At 41.5% G+C, this 27,196-nt stretch overlaps 1 protein-coding gene across 1 annotated transcript; it reads right to left on the reverse strand.

Annotated features, from left to right (window-relative positions):
• Positions 1–12,916: 12,916 nt before the first annotated feature.
• LOC119734592 (muscarinic acetylcholine receptor M5-like) lies at positions 12,917–14,383 on the reverse strand. The gene has a single exon (XM_038208127.1). The coding sequence runs from the start codon at positions 13,979–13,981 to the stop codon at positions 12,917–12,919; it is 1,065 nt and encodes a 354-aa protein (XP_038064055.1). The 5' UTR covers positions 13,982–14,383.
• Positions 14,384–27,196: the final 12,813 nt, after the last annotated feature.

Genomic DNA, 27,196 nt, shown 5'->3' on the forward strand with positions numbered 1-27,196 from the left:
CGAGTAAGTTGGTTTTATTCCCTTAAAGTTGACTTTAATGAACCACATAAAATAAGGAGACAAACAGTCAAGCTGTTTTGGGTACATTAATTGAGAACCATTTATTCTAAGGCTACTAGGCCAGACCAAATTGTATTAAGAAATTCTACAAGGCCAAATCACATACACTAGAGTCTATATTGTAACTACAGCTAAGAAATAAAAGAGAATCCTCATAAATGGGATACAAAATTAGACAGTATAAAGAAAACTTTAGGCAAAACTATTACAGAATTTAATTAAAGGGGAGGGAGGGTGGGAAGAAAATTGTTGAAGTCAGTGCTGCTGCGGCTTGAATCAGAATGAAGCTGATCGCACTTGCCTTCACAATATAAACCCATTTCATGACACATAGAGACACTACTTATTATTTCAATGAACTGGTTGCTATGAAAAACCATTTGTTTCCATGACTCATGAGGGAGAGTACTTGGAAACAGGATGTGGGGGACCTCCCATGTGGGGGCCATTGACCAACACTGACCATGAGTTGTGGTAAGTGTTGTTTGTGCATCAAATGTATACTGTCTGCTGTAGTTCAATAAAACAAAAATCATCCTTGATTTTTTCCTTTAATATTAAGATTTCATTTTTCGCGCTGACCACACTCTACTGTGATGGTTTAATTAACTTTATTGTTCCACATTTGCTTCTGGAAATTAACAGGCTTACTTAAAACATTACGAGCAATTAAAAGATATAATTTCAATTGAATAGAAAATTTCTTTATGGAGTAATTGTCCCCCAAAGGGAGGTGTCGTTTTTGTTACATGAAAGTTGACACGTTCGTATCGGGTTGTATTTTTCGCGCTGAACACACTAAATTGTTTTGGATATTAATTGTATTGTATGACAATTTCTACTAATAGTCAACAAACTTGTGTTATGTATCACTACTAATCACGGGACAAAATTTCAATTAAATACAACATGTATTTCTTGAGTTACCTTCTGGAAACGAGTATGGTTTTTCATGATAGAATATTCCGTGTTGAAAATAATCCTTTACGGTGGTGACCACTATTAGTGTAACGCGCCCTGTTTTGAAAGAGGTTGGCAAAAGTGTGCGGATAATGCCTCATGCAAAAACAGTGGGACAATAACTGTTTGGTTGTATTAAAGGTATTGTGTACATTCACTTCTGAAACTTAATATACTTGATAAGGACATCACGACCAATTAACAGACGAAATTTCATTTCAATACAATAGGTAATACTTGGGTTATCGTCTGGAAAGCAAGTACGTTGGTTTTATTCCCTTAAAGTTAAATTTAATTAAGATTTCATTTTTCGCGCTGACCACACTCTATGGTGTTGGTTTTATTAACGTAATAGGTTGACATTTGCTTCTGGAAATTGAAATACGTGTTTAAAACAACACGAACAAATATTACACAAAATGTTGATTCATGACAACAGGTATTTCTTGAGTTATCATCTCCAAAACAAGTATGTTGATTTTATTCCATTAAAGCTTTTGTTGCAATTTTCAGAAATAAATGGATTTGGAGGATTAGTATGTCATAGAAAATATTGTTAAACTGACTTGTTTCACGTTTTGGGCTTGTAAATGCTGGAAAAAACAAGAAAACCAACCATGTTCTTGTAGTCTGGTTCCCTGACCCCACTTAAGATGAAACGGAGCAATTAATACACATTGGGGAATCGCAAGGTCATAGAATCAGTCTGGCACTGGCTTGTACCCCTTCACAGGCGTATAATCAATTGCAAAGAAAAGTCAGAATAACTAAATATAAAACAATAGGAATAGTTTTTGAAAAAAAGCCAGTTTTCTCCAACGCTGGTCGGCCGACCAGCGTTGGAAAAATACAGTTTTTCTTGAAAATGTCAGCACACCAGGAGCCACGATTTTAAAGGATGATTTAGACTGTCAGTCCAGTAAAGTATTTTGTGATAACTTGATCATTTCGTTTTTTGATGTTTGCAAATGTTGTATCTTCCCTTTAATTCAGATTTCATTTTTCGCGACCAAATGTTATACCAAATTGTGATTCAGGACAACTGCTTTAACTTTATGTTCGACATTTACTTTGATTGTAAATAATTGTTGATAACAGTTTACTCTTTGTTGCATCGGTGCACACTGTAAAACTCACCATTAGAACACACTTGATTTCACTCGTCCCCTCCCTCCCTTCCCGCCCCCCCCCTCCCTGCAAACAGGACGCTGGGACAGGCTGATGAGCTTCACAGAATCTTGTGTAGTAAGTGGGGGTGGCATTATGGGTAATTTACCATGACCTATATGTATAAAGACATCTGGCTGCAGCTGTTTAATTAAGACCGCAGTAAGCAAATGCCCGCAAATGCTATCCGAAAACTTTCTCATAGAAATGCATACATTCCATACCGGATGTGATTTGTTTTTTCCATTGCGGACCATGTGGAAACATTTTCAGCGTCGCATAGGCCTAATATGCAATTTGACCTTTCGTGAATTCGAAACGGAGCCTGAGCAAGTGACGGGAATTGAAAATATACAAAACAGATAAGTTTTACAGATTTTCCTACATTATTACGCTTTACAAAGAAAAAAAAAGCGTTTATGGATGGGAATAAAAGAGTGATATGACTCAGTTTTTACGGTCGTTTAAAACCTTGCAGGGTCGTGGCCGTGATGACTTGCAAGTCACAGGTCATGCAAAATCTTTCCAATCATACAGAGCGTAAATTCATTAGCCTGTCCCAGCTTCCTGTTTGCAGGGCGGGGGTACGAGCAAAACACTTGATTTCCATAAACAAATTGCCTTAGAATATGTAACTCTAAAAACTAACATTGAAGGCGAATAAAAACGGTTAGTTGCTTAAAATGAGCATAATAATTAAGTAGTCATAATATAGTTACAATAAGTTCAACTGCATGGCATCCGAATAGCTGTTGCACCGTACACAGGGGGGGGGGGGCTTTCTTTCTTAACAGCCCAAGAGCCGGTGTCCCATACAATCTGGACTCAAATGAAATCCGGTCTATTTGACCTTATATGGACTCACACGTGACCTATCACTGTCCAAATTATCTTCAGTTAGGAATGCGCAACACACCCAATGAGTCTGTATTACATAATAGAGTCAAAATTCAAACAACCCCAAAAATGATTCCACTGGAAACAAAACCTCCAAGAAAGCTGTCTTCTGCCCCCAGTATAGAACGTGCCATGAATATGATGTGCCTACAGATTTACATGATTTCACTATCAACTTTTCAATATTACATGTGCATTTGGAATACAAATCTTAGTTGGGTATAACTTTTAATTTTTACACGAAAGACACACCGTGAATCCTTTGAAATAGTAGCGCCTGATGCGTGTTTGTGTGTTTACTTATAGATATTAAGTGGTTGCATTTTTAGTGATCTTCTAATGTACAGAAGCACGAAAAGATGTGCAAAAATATAACAATATTGTGAGAATTAATTAACACTCTTTAAAAGTTGATACACAGTATAATTCTGTAAACAGTCTTAAATACTCCTTCCGAATAAAACAAAACCCAAATGTTGGGACCATTGCTTTAGTTCATAATCTAGGGTAGAAAAGCCCAATTCATAAGCTTTCTTTTAGTACAAGAATCATTCAAATCGCTGTAGTGCATGTTTTTCTGTAGTCTCGAATACAGTCTCGTAAGATCTCGCGTAGGCTTTTGGGCCATGCGTGCGTGATCTCGGGACATAGAAACTGAGATCAAACAGGGCTGTGTGCGTGACATGGCTACTGACTGAAAGGTGTGTGTTCTTTCAGCAAAACGAAAACAATTCACACACATACCAATGCTGAAAGGTCACCTACCTTTTTGTAATCCGTGGACAGAACTTTAAAACGTGGTTGTGTTTAAAAGTCCGTAACTTGAAAAGTACATGAGTGATTTGAATGATTCTTGTACTAAAAGAAGGCTTACGAATTGAGCTTATGAAATGCTACATGCAGAACTTCACTAAAACAATGGTCCCGACATTTTGGTTTCGCTTTTTTTGACTTACCCTGTATTAAGTGATTGCATTTTTGTGATCTTCTTACGCACTGAATATAATAATATTATGAGAATTAATTAACACTCTTTAACAGTTCAAACATAATTCTGTCAACAGTCTTAAATACTCCTTCCGAAATATGTATATCTTTGAAACATCGAAAATGATTATTCTGGGTCATTCTAATTGTACTTTGTGTGCATGCCTAGTTATTCTTTCTTCCACTTTGTGAAAAATTGTTAGTGTATGGCGCTCGACGCAGTGCGTTCAATCGCATGTGCGTTTGAAGAATTTAACACGAAAGACACACCGTGAATCTCTTGAAATATATAGTAGCGCCTGAGTGTTTATATTTTTACTATTATAGGTATTTAGTGATTGCATTTTTAGTGATCTTTTAACGCACAAAAGTACGACAAGATTGTGCAATAAAATAACTATGAAATTTAATAAACACTCTTTAAAAGTTGATTCACAATATCATTCCGTCAACAGTCTTAATTATTAATACTTCTTCCTAAATATACAGTGTTTGAATCATCAAACCATGATGGTGACCATGCCTTGTTCTCCTTGTCTTGCAATCTGTGAAAAATTGTGACTTGTGAATAAAATCATATCTGGTTTTAACTTTAATTTTAACACGAAAGACACACGGTGAATACTTCGTAGCGCCTGCTTGTTTTATGTGTATACTTATGGGTATTAAGTGGAAGTTGTTGCATGTTAAGTGATCTCCGAACGCACAGGGACACAAAAAGATGTGCCAAATTATAGCCATAATTTATTACAAGAATCAAAGCAGTTGATTCACAATATATTTCTGTCAACAGTGCTAAATACTCCACTTTATTTAGATATTCTTTGATTCGTCAAACATAATTGTGTTGTTCATTTTGTACTTTGTGGATATGCCTTGTTCTTCTTATCTTCCACATTGTGTAGACTTTATGGCGCTCTTCCCTGTGCATTTCCGATGCGCTGGCATCGTAGAATACTCAAGAAGGTCTCCCTAAAAAGCGGGTTGCTGGCGGCGTAACAGAGAGGATTCACCATGCTGCTCAGACCGGCCAACCATGCAATTGTCTGGGCAAAGGTGATAAAATGCCAGAGTTGTAATGACTCGAATCAATGACTCAACTCGAGTCCGACTCTCGAGTCACAATTTTCGGTGACTCGACTCGACTCAAGTCCCTAAGGGCAAATGACTCGACTCGACTCGCGTCACTGCGAGCAAATGACTCGACTCGACTCGAGGCCCTCATCAGAATACTCGACTCGACTCGAGGAAGGCTTATAAGACTCGAGTCCCAAAAATAAAAGCAAAAATTTGCGAAAAATATTTGCAATGACTTACGCCGGTGCCGGTTTTTGTTCTCGTCACGGATGTTCGCGAATACTGTAAACATACATAGATACAACATACATACATTCATACATTATAGAAATAATGAATGTTTCTTTCTATTGCACGAACGTGAAACATTCATTATTTGTTTTATATAACACCTGAATAAATCCTTGTCATCTGATTGGTTGACTTTTAATAGCCAATTTATTCAGGTTAAAAACTGTTTAAAAGTTCGACAAGTTCATCATATTTAATTTATGCAAACTGTTCAACAGGTTGAGAACCATTATTCAATTTATCTCGATTAAAAACAGCGCCACCACCGGCAGCAGTGACACCGTGCAATGGTAGTTCTATTCACCGTGCAATAGAACTTCCATTGCACTGTGTGCTGTGCGCCGCGCGCATGCCGTGCGTTGGGACCAATAATTCAATGACATGTGATCAACGATCCACCAATCAGACGACGGGGATTTATTCAGGTGTTGTATAATATAAGTTATCCCGCGAGCGTGGAACACGGAATAATGTAGTGCGTCTGTCTCCCACATACCACGAGGCCGAAGGCTGAGTGGTATGTGCATAGATATATCTATGGGTATGTGGGACACAGACGCTCTACATTTTCCGTGTTCCACGAGCGCGAGCGTGATAACGAATCATCTTCAAGCAAACGTGACGCACTAAAAAGATTGAACACGCGCGCTGTACACAAACCTTTAATGGCGCGCGCATCTTGGAATAGCGCAATAGACCGCTTGCAGACGCGTTCGATAATTGACGCGCTAAGGTGAGCGACGCCATGTTATGGGACAAAATGTGCGTGAATTGATATACGCCTGTCCCACAACATGGCGTCGCGCGCCTTCGCGCGTCGATTATCGAACGCGTCTGCAAGCGGTCTATACGCAGAGTGCGGTATGGACCGTGGCCGCTTTAATATAGCTCTATGTTATGTAGCACGGCTTGTTGCCATGGATCGACCAATCAGGATCGAGGATTCAAGTTTACTTGAAGATAAGTTATCCCTCGAGCGCAAGTGGAACACGGAATAATGTAGTGCGTCTGTGTCCGTATGTGGGACACAGACGCACTACATTTTCCGTGTTCCACGAGCGCGAGCGTGATAACGATTTTTATCTTCAACATAGGCCAAGTTCGGGCAAGGACCATTAGTCGACTAGTGGTCGATTTGTGACGTACCTTGCGCCTGCGCACTGATAGCAAAGTGCGAACGTCTCTAGTCGAACGCTGGTCAAAATGTCATTGCAAAACGTCTGGCTCCTGGCTCCCTTCTGCTGTACGTTATGAACGCGCGCGGCTATGGTTACCAGCGAAGCAACCAACCCCAGTAGGTTGGTTCCAAATAGTCGACTAGCGTAGTTAACCATCGTCGACTAGACAGAGTTCGGGCAAGCGTTAGTCGACCAATGGTCAACTATAGTCCTTGCGCGAACTTGGCCATAGATATCCGCTCCGTTCACAAGTACCCCCTCACCGGCAAAAAGAGTACAGTTGGGGGTGACCGAAAACGCCATCTTGCCTGACTGCAATTCGTTTGCCGCGCGAAGCGCGGCCACTGCGTTTACATAGTACAAATCCCCTGGTGTACGTGTGTCACACACAAGGAACGGTGCGCGTCAACCAGCGAAATGTCCCGCCCATGGGACGTCGTTGCTAGGTAAAAGGGCGCCCTCTTTATCGGCGCAGGGAGCCCATAGAATAAAAAAGACTAGATCGGCAGTGCGTACAGACGCGCGTTCTGCCATGGGCGGCGCCATTTTTCAGCGCGTGGGGTGAAAGCTTCGTTACGCGCACCTTTATTCCCATAGGTTTGTATGGAAAGATACAATCTCGTTCCCGATGGGAACGTTCTTGCTGCGCCATGTTGTTTCCCATCATGCCTTGCGCGATCTTAACCCCTGGAATTGTGTAATTTGAATGTGTCAAAATATGGCACATTATAATTAGGCTGCAGTTTATCCGTTTTACGTGCCGATGCCATCTTAAAATGTTAACAATTGTGATTTTGAAGAATCAATCCTTTCAAACATAACGTTTGGACGTTGCGTTATTTAGCAAAGATTTATATTAAATGTACGTACCCCTTTCGTCCCAACCTCGTCCCCAGGGTGTCGAACAGTACGCGCCCATCACTACCTGCTCTCTCACCCTGGTATTGGATCATTTGCATGTGCAATAGTGTGGTGCCTTGGATATGCTTTACATTAGCGTTTGTTTTTGTATGCGGTGTCTGGGGTAAAAACAGAGTCAATTCGTCGCAGCACGCGAGTACGGCGTGAGTTACGAACACACGATTTTTTAAAATTAAACTGTTACGATCTTATCGAGACAACATGCAGTATCACATTTCATATTAATATGAACAAACTGGAAAGGAAATTAGTATTTTCGAGAAGGCGTGGACGAATGATTGCGAAAACACGTACTGCACGTTGTGAATAATAACACCAAGTACACGATAAAAATCCATTACTGGCCAATTGCGGTATCGAATCAGGATACAGGAAGAAAGTTTCCTATCCAGGGTTTACTATTGGAAACGAGGTTGGAAATAAAGTAAGCACTGGGGACGAGGTTGCTTTCGTCCGTGTACAACCGAAGATACAGGGTTCTTTAGCGAAAAACGAGGCTGCCATAATCCATATCGTACAGGCATTGCGACTTTGAATAACAATTTTTTTCTCGTACGTGACGTTTACGTGCAAAGCACGCGAGCGCATTATGGGCGCGCCCTGCGTGCAATCTTCGAAATGCGCGCGCAGTACGCTGTGAATAGCCAATCAGCGTCATTTACGTCATCATCACGGCCAGGGGTTAGTGTAAGGAACGCGCACGCGCCCATGGAGTCGAGGCTGGGAAAGATATATTTTTATGTCCGTAAAAGTAATATTTTGGACCTGTAGTAGTTATTTCCCCAACAAAATGTAAAATGGGTAATCAAGCCGCTTGTTCGTTTCGAAGTTTGGTCCATTTTATTTCTCGTAGTTATTTCCCGTTTTTTAAACCTTGCTTCCAGTTGTTTAGGCCACAAAAAATGTCTCCGGTTTCTGGTATGCGCTCGTCGCCGTAGTCATGCGCGTCGGCAAAATGAAAAAGTTTTTTTTCAATGAAAGATGAAAGGTTTGACTGGAATCCTGCTGCTGCACAATTTTAACGTGTTTTTGGATGGGGTTATGATCGAGAATAAGCTTTATGTGGCCTCTCTGGACTCCCATATATTTGCACTAAGTTTAGTCAGGCACCATTTGCAGTCTTCAGCCGACATTTGAAGCAAAAAAAATCAGGTAAAAAAAAAAAAGCCGCGTCGCCGCACCACTTTTTGGACAAGCTCCATCCCAGAAACCGGAGACTTTTTTGGGGGGCCTTAAGTGTTATTTTTTTTCATTGTTAAGGCACAACACCCAGAAGTTCTCCATTGTCCCTCCTCAGGACATTACATACGCCGTTATCAGATACAGTTTTGCACTGTTGGATACTGGGGGGATGCACGCCCCTCCCACAGCCCTTCACCCTTCACCAAAATATAGATCAAATAAATTTGTGTCATTGTTCTCTCCTCCAGTGACGTATCCAGCATCTGAAAATCTTCAAGAAGGCGCAAGAATCTCACAATATTGAAAAAAAAATGGGTGGAGCATGATCAACTTTAGGATTTTGTTTTTAATCGTTAGTACCCCGTACGGTTTACCCATCTCGTTTCCCTATGAGAAGCAGTGGTTTTGTGTATTGCCCGTTGCAAATATAACTTTCACCGTCCGATGTCGCTTCTATCAGCTTTCTCGATTTCGCTTTTAAGATCTCCATTATGTTGCCATCTACCAATGCCCCCCTCCCAGCCTGGTTACGCCACAACTCTTAGCGTCAAATTGAGGCCAAACATCCCCGACGCTATTTCGAAATAGGCACAACCAACACACCCATCATGCGTACCCCTCAAGCCATCTTCCCTAATCCACCAATGTATTCAGAAGGCCGGAACATGGGAGTGTAATTAAATTTCATTCTTAAAATGAATACGATGCGACGCATCGTATCCCTACGAAGCGTCGTAGCTGCGACGCGTCCTGCGCGCGTATGCGATCCATTTCACAAAACACGTCGTAAGTGCGACGCGTCGTATACTTTTATGTGTATTTATAGCACAACTCACCCGGTGACTGTTTTATGTATAAAGTCAGCGTACAGTAAATAGTCGTCTGGTATTCAACAAAGAGTCGTCGAATCTCCGCTCGAAATTTGTTAAAAAGTAGGACAAAATGGCGGCCGTGCGATAATGTAATATTATCGCATAATTATTCAATGAATTTTCTATTCACAACTTTACACACCTTGCCTCGGTATTATAATCTAGTTTATGTAATGTTTATGGCACAAAACTGGCTAAAAATTGACTCTCCTTATTTTGCGACGACCACTAGACACGTCGTAGCTTGCGACGTGTTTTAAGCCGTTGTAAAGGAACTTACGACGCGTTCAACACATCGCAACTTTCGTGAAATGGATGAATTATCTGCAGCGAATACGCGCACAAGTTGCGCTGTTTGCGTAGAGCAAAATGAGACGCTCGTTTGCTGATCGTGCGTTTCGGTTTTGGGCGTATCCGCTTCGGTAACGCATAGAATACAAACGCAGATATGCAAATAGCTGTACATAAGCCGTACAAAATTTTGAGTTTTCCATGTGTTTGTGCACAAACATGGATGCGCCCAGCAGGCATTACTTTGTACACGAAGTTAGTGCTCTAGTAATTTAATATAGCTCTATGGTGCAATTGCATGCTGGTGTGCGCGTTCAGCGTTGCGCGAAGCGCGTATTGTTCCAAAGAGCCAGCGCTACAGCGTTGGGTTCAAACATTTTCGTGAAGGGGTGGTTTGGAAGAGAGAAATACATTTCCATCCAGTTTTGTATTGAAATAAAAGTTCAAATATATCAAATGACAAGGATCTATATGTCAGTTATATAAAACAAATATTGAGTGGCTTTAAATTGTGAAATGGGAGGAATATTATCGCTCGGTAAAACTTTTCCATTTCACTCGGCTTCGCCTCGTGAAATGGAAAAGTCCAGATTTTACCTTGCGATAATATTCCTCCAATTCCACGCTGAGCCACTCAATATTTGTATATTATAACTACGCGCAGCGCCCCCAGTTGTCCTAGTCTACTTCAATATTAATACCTACCGTTCACCATCGTCGACATAACATGGACGTGCCGACGTCAACATGTATACCGATCGCAAAGGTCGACACGACGTCTGCAGTGCGCTAACACACAAAGAATGTCAGTGCATAACGTTGAAGACCGACATCAAAATACCTTCGATCGGCAACGTCGGCCGATTATGTCCGACCCATTTTTTTTCAGGCATGAAAGGAGACAATATGCCCTCAACAGCTTAAAGCTATAGTCCATCATTTGCAGCCATCCGAAAAGTAACTGGCGTAATTATTGTTGAAAAACATACTTGGTTGAAAGATAGTAAGGGGACTTAACTCCCTGTGAAATTATTCTTTCTGGCAAGCTGTCATTTTGAAGTAATCAACGAAAGAAGGCCTTTCCAACGGTTCGTCTTAAGACGCACCGTAGGAAAATTTAAATTAGAAGTTCGTTTTGTTATTCGGCGAAGCGCGCGCAAGCATTGGCTCGACGCACACGTGCCCACGGTTGCTATAATTCGTGGGATCAGTGCGCGACATCGCGTATAGCTGCAATCGGCTCAGTGAGAACGCCTCTCGGACGCTGAATTCAGGCCCAATTCAAAACATGATTCAGCAACTTTTGATTTGAAATTGAGATCCTAGAACGCTGTTTTTCTCGGAATATACAGCTGAAACTGAGCTGAAACTTCATCAGGTTAGTTGTTCAGTATCCTTCATTAGATTTTGAACACTTTTGTTGCTTCAAACGAACAAAATACACAAATTACAAATGATGGACTATATCTTTAATCGTTAATCGGTCAAAGTGGGGGTGTAATATTGCTATCTTGTCACGGTCAAGGGTATTGGCCCCTCGCCCCCCCCCCCTTTTCCCGCCGCCCTGGTGAAAGGTTGGTAATTTCCAATCTTTTCGCCAATATTTAGTGAACACGGACGCAGGCAGATCAACGATACACACTTTAACCCTAAAGGGGCAGGGGGCGGAATCCGCCCCCCCCCCTCGACCTTTTCCGCAATAGCCTTGAAAAAAAATTTCTCGCAACCCGAGCTGTTATGACTTTTTAGCATCGAGCCTTGCGCATCTTTTGATACCAAAAACATAAAAATCGGATAACGGGTTGCCGCGCAGTGAACAATTTTCCGGCGCCATGCGCTGTGAAAACTGCATGTCCCCATATACAAGAAAACACAGCAGAATGCATGTGAATAATGAATTACCCTTAATTCCAAAACACTTTGACCTATAGTCATGACATTTCTTGGTATGTTCATGATAAATTGTTAAGTGCATGTACCGAGTTTCATCATTTTTCGTCGCTCGATGGCCGAGATCTAAGAGGGGGGGGGCGGAATCCGTGCCCCCCTCCGGCTGAGAGATGGTCAAAATAGCCCGGCCTTTTTAGGGTTAAGTCCTCGCTTATGCTTAAAAAAGGGTGCTCGCTATATACATGTATATAGAAACAACACGTTGGCAGGCCGAAATCAAAATACATACTGTTCACCATCGCGAGGACAATGTTGGCAGGCCGACGTCAAAGTGCATACCCGTCGTCAACGTTGAAACAACGTGGGCGGGTCGACATCCAACATCAACGTTGGCATCATGTTTGAAGGTTAACCTCCAATATTGAGATACCAACTTCAGTACAACGTTGAAAGGCCGATGTCAAAGTACAAACCAATCGTCAACGTCGTCATAATAGGTTGGAAGACCAACGTCGAATTAAGCAACGTCAGTAAAACGTTGGCAAGAAAGCGTTACAATGCAAACCGATTGCCAACGTTGTTACAACGTTGGCGGACCGACGTCCAATTGTGTACCGCTCACTCACGTCGGCACAGCGTTGGCAGGCCGGTGCCGACGTCATAAATACTGATAGCCATCTTCGAAACTACATGTAAATACCAACGTCAGTTCAACTTTCGAAAGCTGTCGTCAAAATAAGGCCGATCGTCAACGTTGCGTCGGCGCCACGTTCGGCAGTACAACGTCGAAATGCATAGGGACCGATCAAAGGCCCTCACAAGTCCAACAAGACCATCACAAGTCATCAAGTACTTGTTATTGTGATATACTTGTGGCCGAACTTATGATGAACTTCTGATGGACTCGACAACAACACTTAGTGAAATTGAAGTCGACAAACCCCCAAAATGAAATGAAACCACTTCCTTCCAATGTTCGGCCCCTTCGAGGAAAAGTGTAGAAATCACTATGTTTTGGTATCAAAAGATGCGCAAGGCTCGAGGCTAAAAAGTCATAACAGCTTGGGTCGCGAAAAAAAAAAAAATTTAGGCTATCGCGGAAAAAGTTGGCGGGGGCGGATTCCGCCCCCGGCCCGTTTAGGGTTAAGTCTGTGTCAGGACAAACCCTAAATTAAAACCACTTACATCAAATGAATGGCCTCTGATCGGCAAAGTGTAGGGATCAATGGCGGCCCAGAGCGCGAAGATGGACCACGGTAGTGCCGTCACAACCATGGTGATCATGATGTACGTCAAGGTGCGCGTTGCACGGAGACTGGCCAAGCGACTCTCGGTTTTATTGTTGGAGCTGGCCTCCTCGCCGATGCCTCTCTTCTTGTTGACCCCCCTGCGAATGACGGCACTATAGACGAAGGCATACAGGACAGAGGTCACCAGCATCGGGATCCAGGAAAGGACCAGGATTGTGAAAATGAGTAGGGGAGGGTGGAGCGCGTAGGGACCGGTGCACAGCGGGGGACGTATCCGTGTGGCCAACCCGACGTACGGGAACACCACAATGATCGGCGTCCAGAGCAGTACCGGGATGATGTAGGCAAGGGATATCAGGAAACACGCATGGCGCATGGTCTTATCCTTCAAGTGCTTGAGGGGCATGTTGAGAGCCCTAAACCTATCGTAGCAAATCACCACCGTCATCAAGAAAGTGGCCTGGAGGAAAACGTGAGAGATGAAGGTCATGCAGGTGCAGGCGACCTCGGTGAAGGGCCAGTAACCAAGAAAAGAATGGTAGAAGATTATAATTTGTAGGACGCCCCCAGAGAAGAAATCAGCCACTGCCAAACCCACGATGTAATAGTTGGTGTATGTACGAAGATTTTTCGTTGTGGCGTAGGTGTACAGCACTAAGGCGTTGCCGAAGAGGGTGATAATCAGACTGACCACGCGTATGATGATTTCAATCAGGGAAGCTCTGCCTGGTAGTGGAATGGGTGTTGGCTCCTCAGTGCTTAAATCGAACCAGAAAGTGGTGTTGAGAAGGTAATCACTACCATTAATATCAGGGAGATGGTACATAGATTGGTAATCAGGGTCCATTGTGCTGTTAAGTGGGCCGTTGTCTATGAACCAATCAGATAACTTTGTTGCCATGTATTCAGTCATCTCAGTTGTCATCGAGAATGCCCCGTTGTCAGAGGTTGTTGCCATTGTGGAGCTTGTCAAACTGTGAAGTGTAGTTTTACCAATTAAAGCTGAAATCTTCTCCGGTCAAGCGAATTGCGCAAGTGTAGTAAACTCACGTGATAATCTGCTCCAAATTAACACCGAGATTACAGGACTAAACGCTGCCGAAATACAATGGCTGAATAGCGAAATGGGAATCAGTAAACAGTCAATAAAAACAGTAAATTGAATATGACAAATGCATTGACTTTATACAACTCTCCCTGATTATATCAGCTCAATGATTGCGTTTTAGGGCAGAGAAGAGCGTAAACGAATCATTGACTTTAGCTTCTGAGTTCGATAGGTCAATGGATGTGAATAATTCTGAAAACGAAGAAGCTGACAAAATTCTGTTGAATGTGCTGAGAACACTCGCGCGCATCTATCCCGTGATTTGATTAGTCGTCGGAATTTTCGTCCACAATTCTGAAATCGCTGACCGGTGTTAGGCTTTTTATAAGTCCATTTGGCTACCAGCAATGACGCAATGTTCGTAGTTTCACTAATTGGATGGTTACCAACATAGTGTGTAGGCTGCAGGTGAAAATATCATGTTGTCTAATCAGAATTCAATCAGAAATCTTGTCCGTCTGACCTCCATGCAATTTTAATCGAGTGTTTTCCTCGACGTTTTTTGTTACTTACTTAAGATATCAGTTTTTAATGTACAACATTGTTTTCACATCGAAAATGCATAGTTTAATTTCCTTGGCTAGAATGTTTGACCCTGTAGATCATTAGTCTCGAATTGCCTCGTGCATTTTAAAGTTTATATCCTCTTGTTTTTTTTCCACAAATGGTATTGATTAAAGCGGGTTTTGATAGACATTTCATGGGCGGATCCAGGTTTTTCCAAAGGGGGTGTGGCTGTTGGGGTGTTGAGGTCCAAGATTTTTTTTTAAAGAGGAGGGGTGGGGTGATGGATGATGTGTCAATACAAAAATACACAAAAAGCCTTAAGCAATGTATTCAGATTTGTAACAGACAAATTATATGGGTTTGGAGGGTTTTTTGCACGTCAGAATTCTCTAACAATTTATGGAAGTAGTTACTCTCAAACAAATCTACCGGGTGGAAGGTGCCCCGCCCCCTCTGGATACACCACTGATTGGTAATAGTGAGTGATGACGTTATTCAGGGAAGTTAACTAAGGAATTTTATTCAACCATTATGACACAGGTCAGTCGGAGGCGGTGGGTTGGTTATATAGCCACCAATCCATCCCCTTGGATCCGCCCTTGAATAAAAATCGTATAATTACCGCTTTTCCAAACTTAAGTTCTAATACATATGCACGTTTGCAGTCCGTCTGTTGTGACTGTAGCAATTGCAGGCCGTAAAATAAACTAAAGGCCCATACGCAACGAACCAAAAGTGCCTGACAACGTACATCTCGAAGGGCTGTTCAAATTCAGATTCTCAGAATGCAGGCTTGCAACGTAATAATACAAGAAGTCTGCATAAAAATGAAAAATGAAATTATCCAACAATGACGTCAGAGACGAAAACAACTTGAATTTGGATATTAAGCCTATCCGCAAATGAGACTGTGAAAGTGTAGTGTTCAAGAAGATGGCGCGAAATGCATACATGGGTCGTATCTGAATTGACTTGGCTACGGCTTGAAATGACACACGAGTCTTTGGGAAAAGGAGGCAGCCGCTGCCCATAGACACGAGTGTATTAAGCCGTAGTCATGTAATTCGGACGTGGATTGAGTTTCATATTAAACGTCGCTCGAATCTCAGCTTCCCATCGGATACGCCTTGGGGAAAGTTTGTTTCATAAAAGTTCTGCAAACACGAACGTGAAACAACAGGGGGAATACAGGGCCGCATTTAAGCACCACGTTTAAGATTTCTTAACACTTTATCTTTTCAAAAGTCCATTTCTGGATTTGAAGTATTTGAATCAACTCAATTTTAGTATCGACCACCAAAGATTATTAAGTACCCTTTACAATCAAGAGAGCGACAGAAAGTAGACAAACTTTATACTTGAGCTAGATCTATAGAGGTCCTTGCGCTAGGAGTGCATATAGATGGGAAGATAACCACTATGGATATTCAGCATTCCGAAATGTGTACGAGGTGACCTCATCTCAGTCACGCTATTCACGGCAGCCATGAAAGACATTTACAGTATTTGAATTGGTGATCGAAAGACAAAGGGGTGGACGGCGAACAGCTCAACAACCTAAGATTTGTTGATGACATCCTCCTTCTGAGCCACAGTCCAGAGGAGCTGCAGATGACGCTCCATGAATGAAAAAAGTATAGATGTATGTTTGAAGATGAATATCAAGAAAACAAAAGTTATGTGAAATAGCACTGTACAGTCCAGAGACATTATACTAAAAGGAGAGAAAGTTGAGACATTCATCAGCTTCATATTTTATGGGCGAAATAATAATAATACCGGAGTCTTATCAAGCGCACGTATCTACCAACAATTAGGTACTCCAAGCGCTGAAAATTATGTCTGTTATTAGAGACAGGTGTTAGGAAGTACATAAGAAATATGAGAACCATTATGTACCACCTTTATATGGTTTTTAAGATGCTGTGGCGTACTAAGCAGCCACTGCTGCCATATACACCGGGGCAAACCCCTTCCCTTAGCGATAAGTTTTACTGGGTTCTTTAATTAACGTGCCATATATAACACACGGGACCTACGGCTTTATGTCCAATCCGAAAGACGAAGCAATAATGGTAAAGTGCCTTGCTCAAGAGCACAAGCACCATTTTCCCACGGTCAGGATTCGAACCCATGTACCGAGGCACACGAGTCGAGCACGGAGACCATTAAGCACAGCACCTCAATGATTACGCCGGTAGGATCAGACAACATCAGAAGTCCAGAAGGACACAATTCGCTTGTGCAAAAATCAGCACGTTGGAATTATCTTGCGAGATAGTAACCTTCCACTATCCTTGAAGAAGCCAGTTTTGAACCAACGTATACACTACCAGTTTTATCATAATGAGGGCGGAGACATGGTCAACAATTCTCTTAATGCAGAGAATAATTATTGGGATGTCACGTAGTGATAGGTTCAGAAATGAGGAACTTGGACGAACTTGAGTAGAAGAGATTATCAGTGTAATCAAGACAAATTAATTAAAATGGGCGGGCAACATTTTGCCAGAAGACAAAATAATAGGTGCACTCTATAAAGATTACAAATTGGTCACCAAGGACATAGAAAAGTATAGAGGGAGACGAAAGCGAAGCTGGATGGACGATGAAGAGGCATTCTAAGAAGAGGCTTTCCTCCTGCAATGGAGCGATAGAGCAGAATAGAATTTGTTATACCTCTGTCTTGAATACTGGTTTGTTTGGTTTTTTTTTCCATTTTTAATTTTCATTGGCCTAGAACGATCACGTTTTAAGCTTATGAAAAGTCAAGGCACACTCCCTGTGTGGGTTATTACGTACATACGGTACGGACGGTGAAACACTTCTACCGTTGGTTGAAATGGTTGAAACGCTTCTATCGTTGGTACCCACGCTATTTTCACCATGTTTTCACACATGAGTGGAAGCAGTGAACTAGCAAACGATCAGCTGTTTCGAGCACGCGACATGCATGTGAGTTGGCGTTCGATTGTCATGTCATGTGTGTTGTGTTTACTGCTGTTTGTTTTCGTGATTACATCAAAATCCAAAGAATCCAAGACAGAGCTATATAAAAACAATTGTTGACTGATGTGATGTGGGATTCGTTTTTGAACACCCGCGAGGGGCGCTTAGCATTCGAGGCGAATTACGGACTTCTAAGATAAACTTTCCTGGCGTTTCATACGGACGTGCGACGCAGCTGACTTTCAAGTTTACAATGGTATTACATGTAAATAGCCTTTACTTCCAAATGAGTTTACTTCCGAACTTTGTTCACACAGTAATTGGATTGTAACCAAAGTAAGAGCCGCTTGGCCTCCATGAATATTAATGGTGTATCCTTCTCTCCGGGATTTTGTTTGATTTATTAAGATATCAGTTTTCCTTCTACAAAATTGTTTAACATCGAAAAAGCAGAGTTCCATTTCCTTGCCTATTATGTGACACGGTGGGTTATTAGTCTCGAAGAACTTCCAATTATGTTTTAAGCTTATGAAAAGTCATGGCACACTCCCTGTGTGGGTTATCACGTACGTACGGTACGGACGGTGACACACTTCTACCGTTGGTTGAAATGGTTGAAACCTTCTATCGTTGGTACCCACGCTATTTTCACCATGTTTTCACACATGAGTGGAAGCAGTGAACTAGCAAACGATCAGCTGTTTCGAGCACGCGACATGCATGTGAGTTGGTGTTCGATTGTCATGTCATGTTTGTTGTGTTAACTGCTGTTTGTTTTCGTGATTACATCAAAATCCAAAGAATCCAAGATAGAGCTACATCAGAACAATTGTTGACTAATGTGATGTGGGATTCGTTTTGAACAATCGAGGGGCGCTTAGCATTCGAGGCGGATTACGGACTTCTCGGATAAACTTTCCTGGCGTTTCATAGGGACGTGCGAGCAGCTGACTTTCAAATTTACAATGGTATTAGATAGCCTTTACTTCCAAATGAGTTTACTTTCGAACTTTGTTCACCCAGTAATTGGATTGTAACCAAAGTAACGTGTAGAGCCGCTTGGCCTCCATGAATATTAATGGTGTATCCTTCTCTCCCGGATTTTGTTTGATTTATTAAGATATCAGTTTTCCTTCTACAAAATTGTTTTCACATCGAAAAAGCAGAGTTCAATTTCCTTGCCTAATATGTGACACGGATAGTTATTAGTCTCGAATAACTTCCATTTTAAAGTTTGTATCCTTGTGTTGGTTTTCGACAATTGGACTTGATTAAGGTGGCTTTTAGTGGACATTTCATCGGAGGATCCAGGATTTTTCAAAGGGGATAGGGGCGTATATACGAATCCTTATAAGTACTCAACAATTATGGGTCAGGGAATATCATTGGGTTGATTCAAAATTGCTCGGGCCTAATACTTTAAATCCCGAAATGTATTTTCAATATATCCAGTTTTCAGAAAATCTTCTACGTAGTTATTAAACGCATTTTTGTTGTTACATGTTCATACATGCGAAACCTTTTAACAAACTTTGCCCGTTGCGTTTCCAATGGGAAGTTGAGCTTCCAGCGACTTTTTAATCTGAAACAAAAGCCGTGTCCGAATTGTTTGGCTACGGCTTGAAGTTACACTCGTGTCTATGGTAGCGGCTGCAGCCACTTCACATAGACTCGTGTGTAATTTCAAGCGCAGCCAAGTAAATTCAGATACGACCCATGTATGTATTTCGCACCATCTTCTTGAAGCACTACACTATCACAATCTCTTTTGTATATGGCCTAATATCCAAATTCAAGTTGCTCTGTTCTTTGACGTCGTTGAACGATGATTTCTTTTGAATCTCAAGATAGACTACTTTTTACGCTGCACGCATGCACGCTGCGAATCTTAATTTGAACAGCCTTTTTAGATTCAAGTTCTCAGGTGTTTTGGGTCCGTTGCATACAGCTGGGCCCAGTGAAGCCTTCAGTTAATACTAGAAACAAAAACGGACTGCAAACGTACATGTTAAGCCTTAAGTATGGAAAAGCGGTATTGGACCTTTTATACATGGGCGAATCCAAGGGGATGGCTGTATGGCTATACACAACACATCCACCCAACCCCTCCGACTGACCAATGTTAAGTATAATGGAAAACAAATGCCTTAACTTCCCTTAACCTCATCACGCAGTATTGCAAATCTTAATTCGTTGCTTGATCCATCGCTGGCCCTCCCCCTTCAAAATCTTGGAGTTCAGCACCCCAGCCACCCTATCCCCTCTTTGGAAAATCCTGGATCTGCCGCAATGGAATGTCCACTAAAAGCCACCTTAATCTTTTCCAATTTGTCGAAAAACCTAAAGAAGGATATAAACTTTAAATCAGAGGTTATTCGAGACTAAAAATATTCCAGCCAAAGAAATGAAGCTATGCATTTTCGATTTAAAAACAATTTTGTACAGGGCTAAGGAAAACTGATGATCAAACCAAACAAAATCCCGCAGAGAAGGACACACAATTAAAATTTCATGGAGGCCAAGCGGACATGCTTTTCTGATTAAGCTTGGAATAATCGCCTGCGGCCCTACAGATTACTTCGTTAAGGTTTGAAAGTTAACTCATTTTGGACCGGAGCGAAGGCTATGTAATACTCTGTAATTTTGAAAAGTCAGCTGCGTCGCACGTCCCAGTGAAACACGAGGAAAGTTTGTACAGGGCGAGTAAAAAAAAAGTGGAACCCAAAAACAAAGAAATATATTTCATATAAAAAACCTATGTAACAAAAAAGTTAATTATGACTTGGGAAGCCCATTTATCAAACTACTGTAATTGAAAAAAATTATTTTTCAATTGCTCTGCAGGTTAAAATTGTATCACTATTTAATCAAAGTAACCCTAAAATTAGTTTCGTCCAAAAAAAAAAGCAATTTGGACTTGTTTCAACAACTGTAGTACGCAATATCTTTATTAGCAACCCTGCTTTGGCCAACAATAGGATTTATAAAATCCACATTTATTTTTAAAGGCGGGCCTTCAAAAGGCTTTTGTTGAATGTTTTTAACTTTTAAACTGAGGTGTTATCGCTGGTGGTGTTTGAAGACAATTGTGACGACAATTCTTGAAATCGCATTTTTGGGCAGATTTTAGGGTCATTTCGTTTAAATGGTGATATAATTTGAGCGGATTGAGCAATTGAAGTATTTGTTTTTCATCTAACAGTAGTTAATTTAATTGGCTTACCAGTCATAATTATTTTTTCAGGGATACCTGTTTTTTGTAAATATGAAATACATTTCTTTTGGTTTGGGTTCCGCTTTTTTGTACTCAATTTGTATGAGAAGCCCGCAACGTATTCTAATCCCCTCCAACGCTCAACTGTATGTACAGGAGGAAAGCCTCTCTTAATAGCTCATTTGATTGTGTTCTCAGGAATGGACTGCTATGCACACATTATTTATTTTTTCGAAGAAATTCTTACAAACATTTACTTTGATTCATTCACATATACATTTATTGAACCTGATTTTGACAGATTACATTAGGGCCATGCATAAAGCATAATGTGTTTCGCAAGTGAATCATAGACTTAAAAGTACTGAAGTGTGGTGGATATTTACATGCCATAACTTGCCTCTTGATGATTGGAAATGACTGTAGGTGTGGACAGCATGTATGCTCATCTTGTTAGGTCTATAGGGCTAGGGCCAGACTAATAGGAAATTGTTTCCATCACTTCAAATGCTGTATACGTATCAGCGGCGTAGCTGGGGGGGGGGGCGTGGGCGCGTGGGGCGTCCCCTCCCCGTTAAAAAACCTCCCCAGCCCCCCCCCCCCCCCCGCCACCCCCACCCCCCTCGGGAAATTTGGCAACCGAAGAAAATATCAGTCTTATGAGTTACCATGATTGGCGGGATGAAAGAAAGTGTCCTTTTTCCACTTTTTTTTTAGCGAGTTGCTGTTTATTTGAAACGGCTGGTGTAAAACGAATAGCGCTATTGTCTGACATTGACCATAACATCGGTTTGAACAGCGCCACCATGTAAAGATAGTGTCCATCCAGCCCCGCCCCACCCACTCCCCCACTATTTGATTTTATGGACGTCGGGTGTCCGGTGAAAAAAACCTGTCTACCTTTCAGCACGGATGAAATCATTATGGGCGCCCCTCCATTGAAACATCCAGCCAACCCCCAACCCCCGTCTCGGATTATATAGGCACAGTAGGCACCGAAAAATTCGGGGGCCTACGAAAATATCGCATCAAAGGTTTTCAACAGGGATTTCGAACATGTCCGAAGTCCAGAGATTATGAACGGAGCGTGGTTATGTATGTGGACACGTTTACGGGTCGAGACTCGAGGTTAAAGGGAAAATACAACATTTGCAAACATCAAAAAATAAAACTACCAAATCATTTTGAAATACCTTGCTGGACTGTTAGTGAATGACAGTGTAAAGCATCCTGTAAAATCGTGGCACCTGGTATACTGTCATTTTCAAGAAAAGTGGTATTTTTGTATCAATTTCCAACGCTGATCGGCCGATGAGCGTTGGAAAAAACTGGCTTTTTTTTCAAATACTGGCCCCAATTGACCATCGCACTTGTTTGCAATCGATTACAAACCTATGAATGGGTACGAGCCAGCTAGACTGGTTCCCTGGCCTTACAATTCCCCAATGTATGTAAACTGCTCGGTTTCTTCTTATATGGAGTCAGGGAACCAGACTACAGGAAAATAATTGTTTTTCTTGGTTTTTATAGCATTTTCGAACCCAAAACCTCAAAAAAGTCAGTGTAACTATATTTGCTATATATTTCCAACCCCCCCAATTCCATCCATTTCTGAAAATTACAGCAAAAGCAAATGATGTATATTCCCTTTAAACGGTAAATGTGTGATTATCTAATAGGCACAGTAGGCAGGCCTACGAAAAATTCGGGGGCCAAGGAAAATACCACACCAATACTGGAATTTGTATCCTAGTTGTGGAGACATCTCTTTGTTCAGACAAGTGTGTATTTGCCTGCAATCGGGGACCCCCTATTGTCCCTCTTTTGTTTGTATAATTTTTAGGAAGACCTCCCATATGTTTTGTACACGATCGTAAATTGGGGACCCTTATTGTCCTCTATTGTTGTATTTTTATTGCCATAAAATACCGACACACGTTTGTTTATGGTGTAAATCGGGTATATTCTACTGCTCCTCTTCCTCTTTCCACACGCAGAGAAAAGTGTCTAAAACGTTTTAGGGTCTCTCTCGGAATTTTCGATTTCACCAACTGACGCTGTACAGCATGTAGGCGTACATAATTATGTATAGGCCCTACGTATAAAATTAACGTGTAAAGTCTGTCGTTCTGAAGCACGGTGCCAACCATGGAGCGTCGTTCGGTGGGGGACGGGGGCACATGTCGTCCCCCCCCCCGACTATTTTCGAATAGAAAATTGTAGCCTACATGTGATTAAAAGCTCAGAATAGCTGATTCAATGACTCCAAACTCGAAAATGATGTTTAAAATGGTAGTCTTTTGCTAAAAACAAAATTGGTTAAAGTGGTTAGAAATTGCCTCAGATTGCACAACAGAGCGTCTATAATCCATTTTTTTTCACCGGGGCCCTTAAGCGGGCCCGAACCCCAAGCCATTAGGCTTCGAACTCACATTAGTTCTGATCAAGATACACATTATGTAGGCTTAACACCCCCCCCCCCCCCCCCCCCCGTTTTGAGAACACAATGAATGGTTCTTAGGTTTTGAACTCGAGCGTAACTGTAACTAGTGAAATAGCCTAGTGGTTAAATTGCTGACACACGGGTGGAGAATCGGTGGTTCGATCCCGCATGTGTCATTTTAGTTTTCAACACTCGCTGTCCGACACTTTCTATAAAGGATTTAATTTACCGTCCTAAAGTACCAACAGTACCTTAGCTTAATGGGTAAGCGCTGCCGCTGGGATAGCCTGTGAAGTCCAGGTTGGCATCTTCGTACAGGTTCAGGGCATGTGAGTCCACTCGGGGGATCAGGGCTTAGGGTGTCGCCTTGTTCCTCCCTAGCTCTTTGTTTGTACATGGTGCCTGGCCCCTCGGGTTATATGGATAGACAGGGAAGGAAGTGTATAGGCCGGGACCGCCGAAATCCCAGAAGAGTCCTATAAGGGATCGTCATGGGTTTATTGCGATGGCTCATCCGACCCCTGAATGCTTGGTCAGCACATAACTTTTAACAGCGTTGTCATTTGCAGATTCGCTGACCTCTGTATATGTTTCAAGTTTGTTTTCACAAGTTGACTATTTCACTGAATCTTGTTGCAGATTGTATTATAGTCAAATGCGGAGACTTTATTTTGTTTCTTTCCTGAAAAAAGGGTAAAACTATATTCCGTGACTTAATACTTGCAAGTGTTTAAAAAAAACTGTAATGAATAAAGCAAAAAGTGGGGGAGTGGGTGGGGCGGGGCTGGATGGACACTATCTTTACATGGTGGCGCTGTTCAAACCGATGTTATGGTCAATGTCAGACAATAGCTAGCGCTATTCGTTTTACACCAGCCGTATAAAATAAACAGCAAATCGCTGGAGGGGATTAGAATACGTTGCGGGATTCTCATACAAGGTGAGTATAAAAAAGCGGAACCCAAACCAAAAGGAATGTTTTTCATATTTACAAAAAAACAGGTAGCCCCGAAAAAAATAATTATGACTGGTAACCCAATTAAATTAACTACTTTTAGATGAAAAACAAATACTTCAATTGCTCAATCCGCTCAAATTATATCACCATTTAAACGAAATGACCCTAACATCTACCCAAAAAGGCGATTTCAAGAATTGTCGTCACAATTGTCTTCAAACACCACCAGCGATAACATCTCACTTAAAAAGTTACAAACATTAAACAAAAGCCTTTTAAAGGCCCGTCTTTAAAAATAAATGTGGATTTTATAAATCCTATTGTTGGCCAAAGCAGGGTTGCTAATAAAGATATTGCGTTCTACAGTTGTTGAAACAAGTCCAAATTGCTTTTTTGGACGAAACTAATTTTAGGGGTTACTTCGTTTAAATAGTGATACAATTTTAACGTGCAGAGCAATTGAAAAATAATTTTCTCAATTAAAGTAGCTAATTTTGTTCTACATAGGTTTTTTTATATGAAATATATTTCTTTGTTTTTGGGTTCCCCTTTTTTTTGACTCGCCCTGTACAAACTTTCCTCGTACTTCATTGGGACGTGCGACGCAGCTGACTTTTCAAAATTAAAGAGTATTACATAGCCTTCGCTTCGTTGGGTGGATGTGTTGTGTAGAGCCACGCAGCCATCCCCTTGGATCCGCCCGTGTATAAAAGGTCCGATACCGCTTTTCCATACTTAAGGCTTAACATGCACGTTTGCAGTCCGTTTTTGTTTCAAGTATTAACTGAAGGCTTCACTGGGCCCAGCTGTATGCAACGGACCCAAAACGCCTGAGAACTTGAATCTAAAAAGGCTGTTCAAATTAAGATTCGCAGCGTGCATGCGTGCAGCATAAAAAGTAGTCTGCCTTAATTCAAAAGAAATCATCGTTCAACGACGTCAAAGAACAGAGCAACTTGAATTTGGATATATTCTGCATTGTGCTTCCCTCATCCATCCAATGTCCCGAACTTCGTCCATCCAGCTTCGCTTTCGTCTCCCTCTATACTTCTCCTACGTCCTTGGTGACCAATTTGTAATCTTTATAGAGTGCACCTATTATCTTGTCTTCTGGCAAAATGTTGCTCGCCCATTTTATTTAATTTTTCTTGATTACACTGATAATCTTTTCTACTCAAGTTCGTCCAAGTTCCTCATTTCTGAACCTATCACTACTTGACATCCAAATCATTATTCTCTGCATTGAGAGAATTGTTGACCATGTCTCCGCCCCCATTATGATAAAACTGGTAGTGTATACGTTGGTTCAAAACTGGCTTCTTCAAGGATAGTGGAAGGTTACTATCTCGCAAGATAATTCCAACGTGCTGATTTTTGCACAAGCGAATTGTGTCCTTCTGTGGACTTCTGATGTTGTCTGATCCTACCGGCGTAATCATTGGGGTGCTGTGCTTAATGGTCTCCGTGCTCGACTCGTGTGCCGCGGTACATGGGTTCGAATCCTGACCGTGGGAAAATGGTGCTTGTGCTTTTGAGCAAGGCACTTTACCATTATTGCTTCGTCCTTCGGATTGGACATACAGCTGTAGGTCCCGTGTGTTGTATACGGCACGTTAATTAAAGAACCCAGTAAAAGTTAATGCTAAGAGAAGGGGTTTGCCCCGGTGTATATGGCGGCAGTGGCTGCTTAGTGCGCCACAGCATCTTGAAAACCATATAAAGGTGGTACATAATGGTTCTCATAGTTTCTAATGTACTTCCTTTACCTGTCTCTAATAACAGACATAATTTCCAGCGCTTGGAGTGCCTAATTGTTGGTAGATACGTGCGCTATATAAGACTCCGGTATTATTATTATTATTATTTTGCCCATAAAAATATGAAGCTGACACGTCTCAACTTTCTCTCCTTTTAGTATAATGTCTCTGGACTGTACATTGCTATTTCACATAACTTTTGTTTTCTTGATATTCATCTTCAAACCTGCATCTATACTTTCTTCATTCATGGAGCGTCATCTGCAGCTCCAAAATGGCAAATGTTCATACCTTTCCCTTTAACCAGACTTACTGTTTCTACATTTATTACAAAGAATGTATCCGGTAAATGCATGGAAGCAAACCTTCGTCAATCATTATTATTACAAAGCTAGTATAAATAAGGGAATAAATGTGTGCTCCGGAGGTTTTTATCACTCGTTTAATACCGCTTAGAGTCTGGGTGCTGATAATTACCCGAGCCGGAGGCGAGGGTAATTATCAGCACCCAGACTCTAAGCGGTATTAAACGAGTGATAAATACCGACCGAGCACATATTTATTCCCATTCATAAATGCCTTATCCGTAAAAAAATTTCAAATAATTCGTTCAAAAAATCCCGATTTTGTTCAACAAGTTCACTTCATGCTTTTTGAAACATCCCTCTAGCAAAATAATGGAGTGTTCAGCTGGCGAGTAAGATGTAAACAACCCTTTTATGGAGATTGACGCGCGCGTAACATGTTCTGCGCGATGTCACGCAGAACGCACCTGGGGCGTTGCGTTTTGAGTTTAGAACTATAAAATTCTGACTCGCTTGTAGTGTTGCGCATGCCTACGTGAGGATTGTGAACGTTCAACCAATGAAACGCTAAGAGGAACTGGATTTTTAGGAGTCCACATTTTATTGTGACACTGGAAAAGTGTTTAAGACCAGCTAGCCATGTCTTTATCATCCGTTTAATACCGGCCACGTGACGGGCTCTCGACCAATAGGAATAGCTAAACTGTCTGAGGTATTTATGAATCTGATATAAACAGTACAATGTCGCTTTCAGTTCGCCTATTTAAAAAAAAAAAAAAAAAACATTAAGCCTCTTAATTCAGTTAGAAAACCAATGATCTAGTTTTGTGTGTGTTTTTGCTGGGAAGCAGGAACAGCAACAGGAAACAGTTTGGGATTTTTTTAAACGCATGTAAAACAGATTGCCCGCCAATGGCCTTATTTTGTCAGTT

This window comes from Patiria miniata, unplaced genomic scaffold, assembly GCF_015706575.1.
Source record: "Patiria miniata isolate m_02_andy unplaced genomic scaffold, ASM1570657v1 HiC_scaffold_27, whole genome shotgun sequence".
Lineage (NCBI taxonomy): Eukaryota > Metazoa > Echinodermata > Asteroidea > Valvatida > Asterinidae > Patiria > Patiria miniata.

What these genes read in the sequence shown, in the direction of transcription:
- LOC119734592 (XM_038208127.1), bottom strand. Translation starts at nt 13,981, where the DNA reads ATGGCAACAACCTCTGACAACGGGGCATTCTCGATGACAACTGAGATG.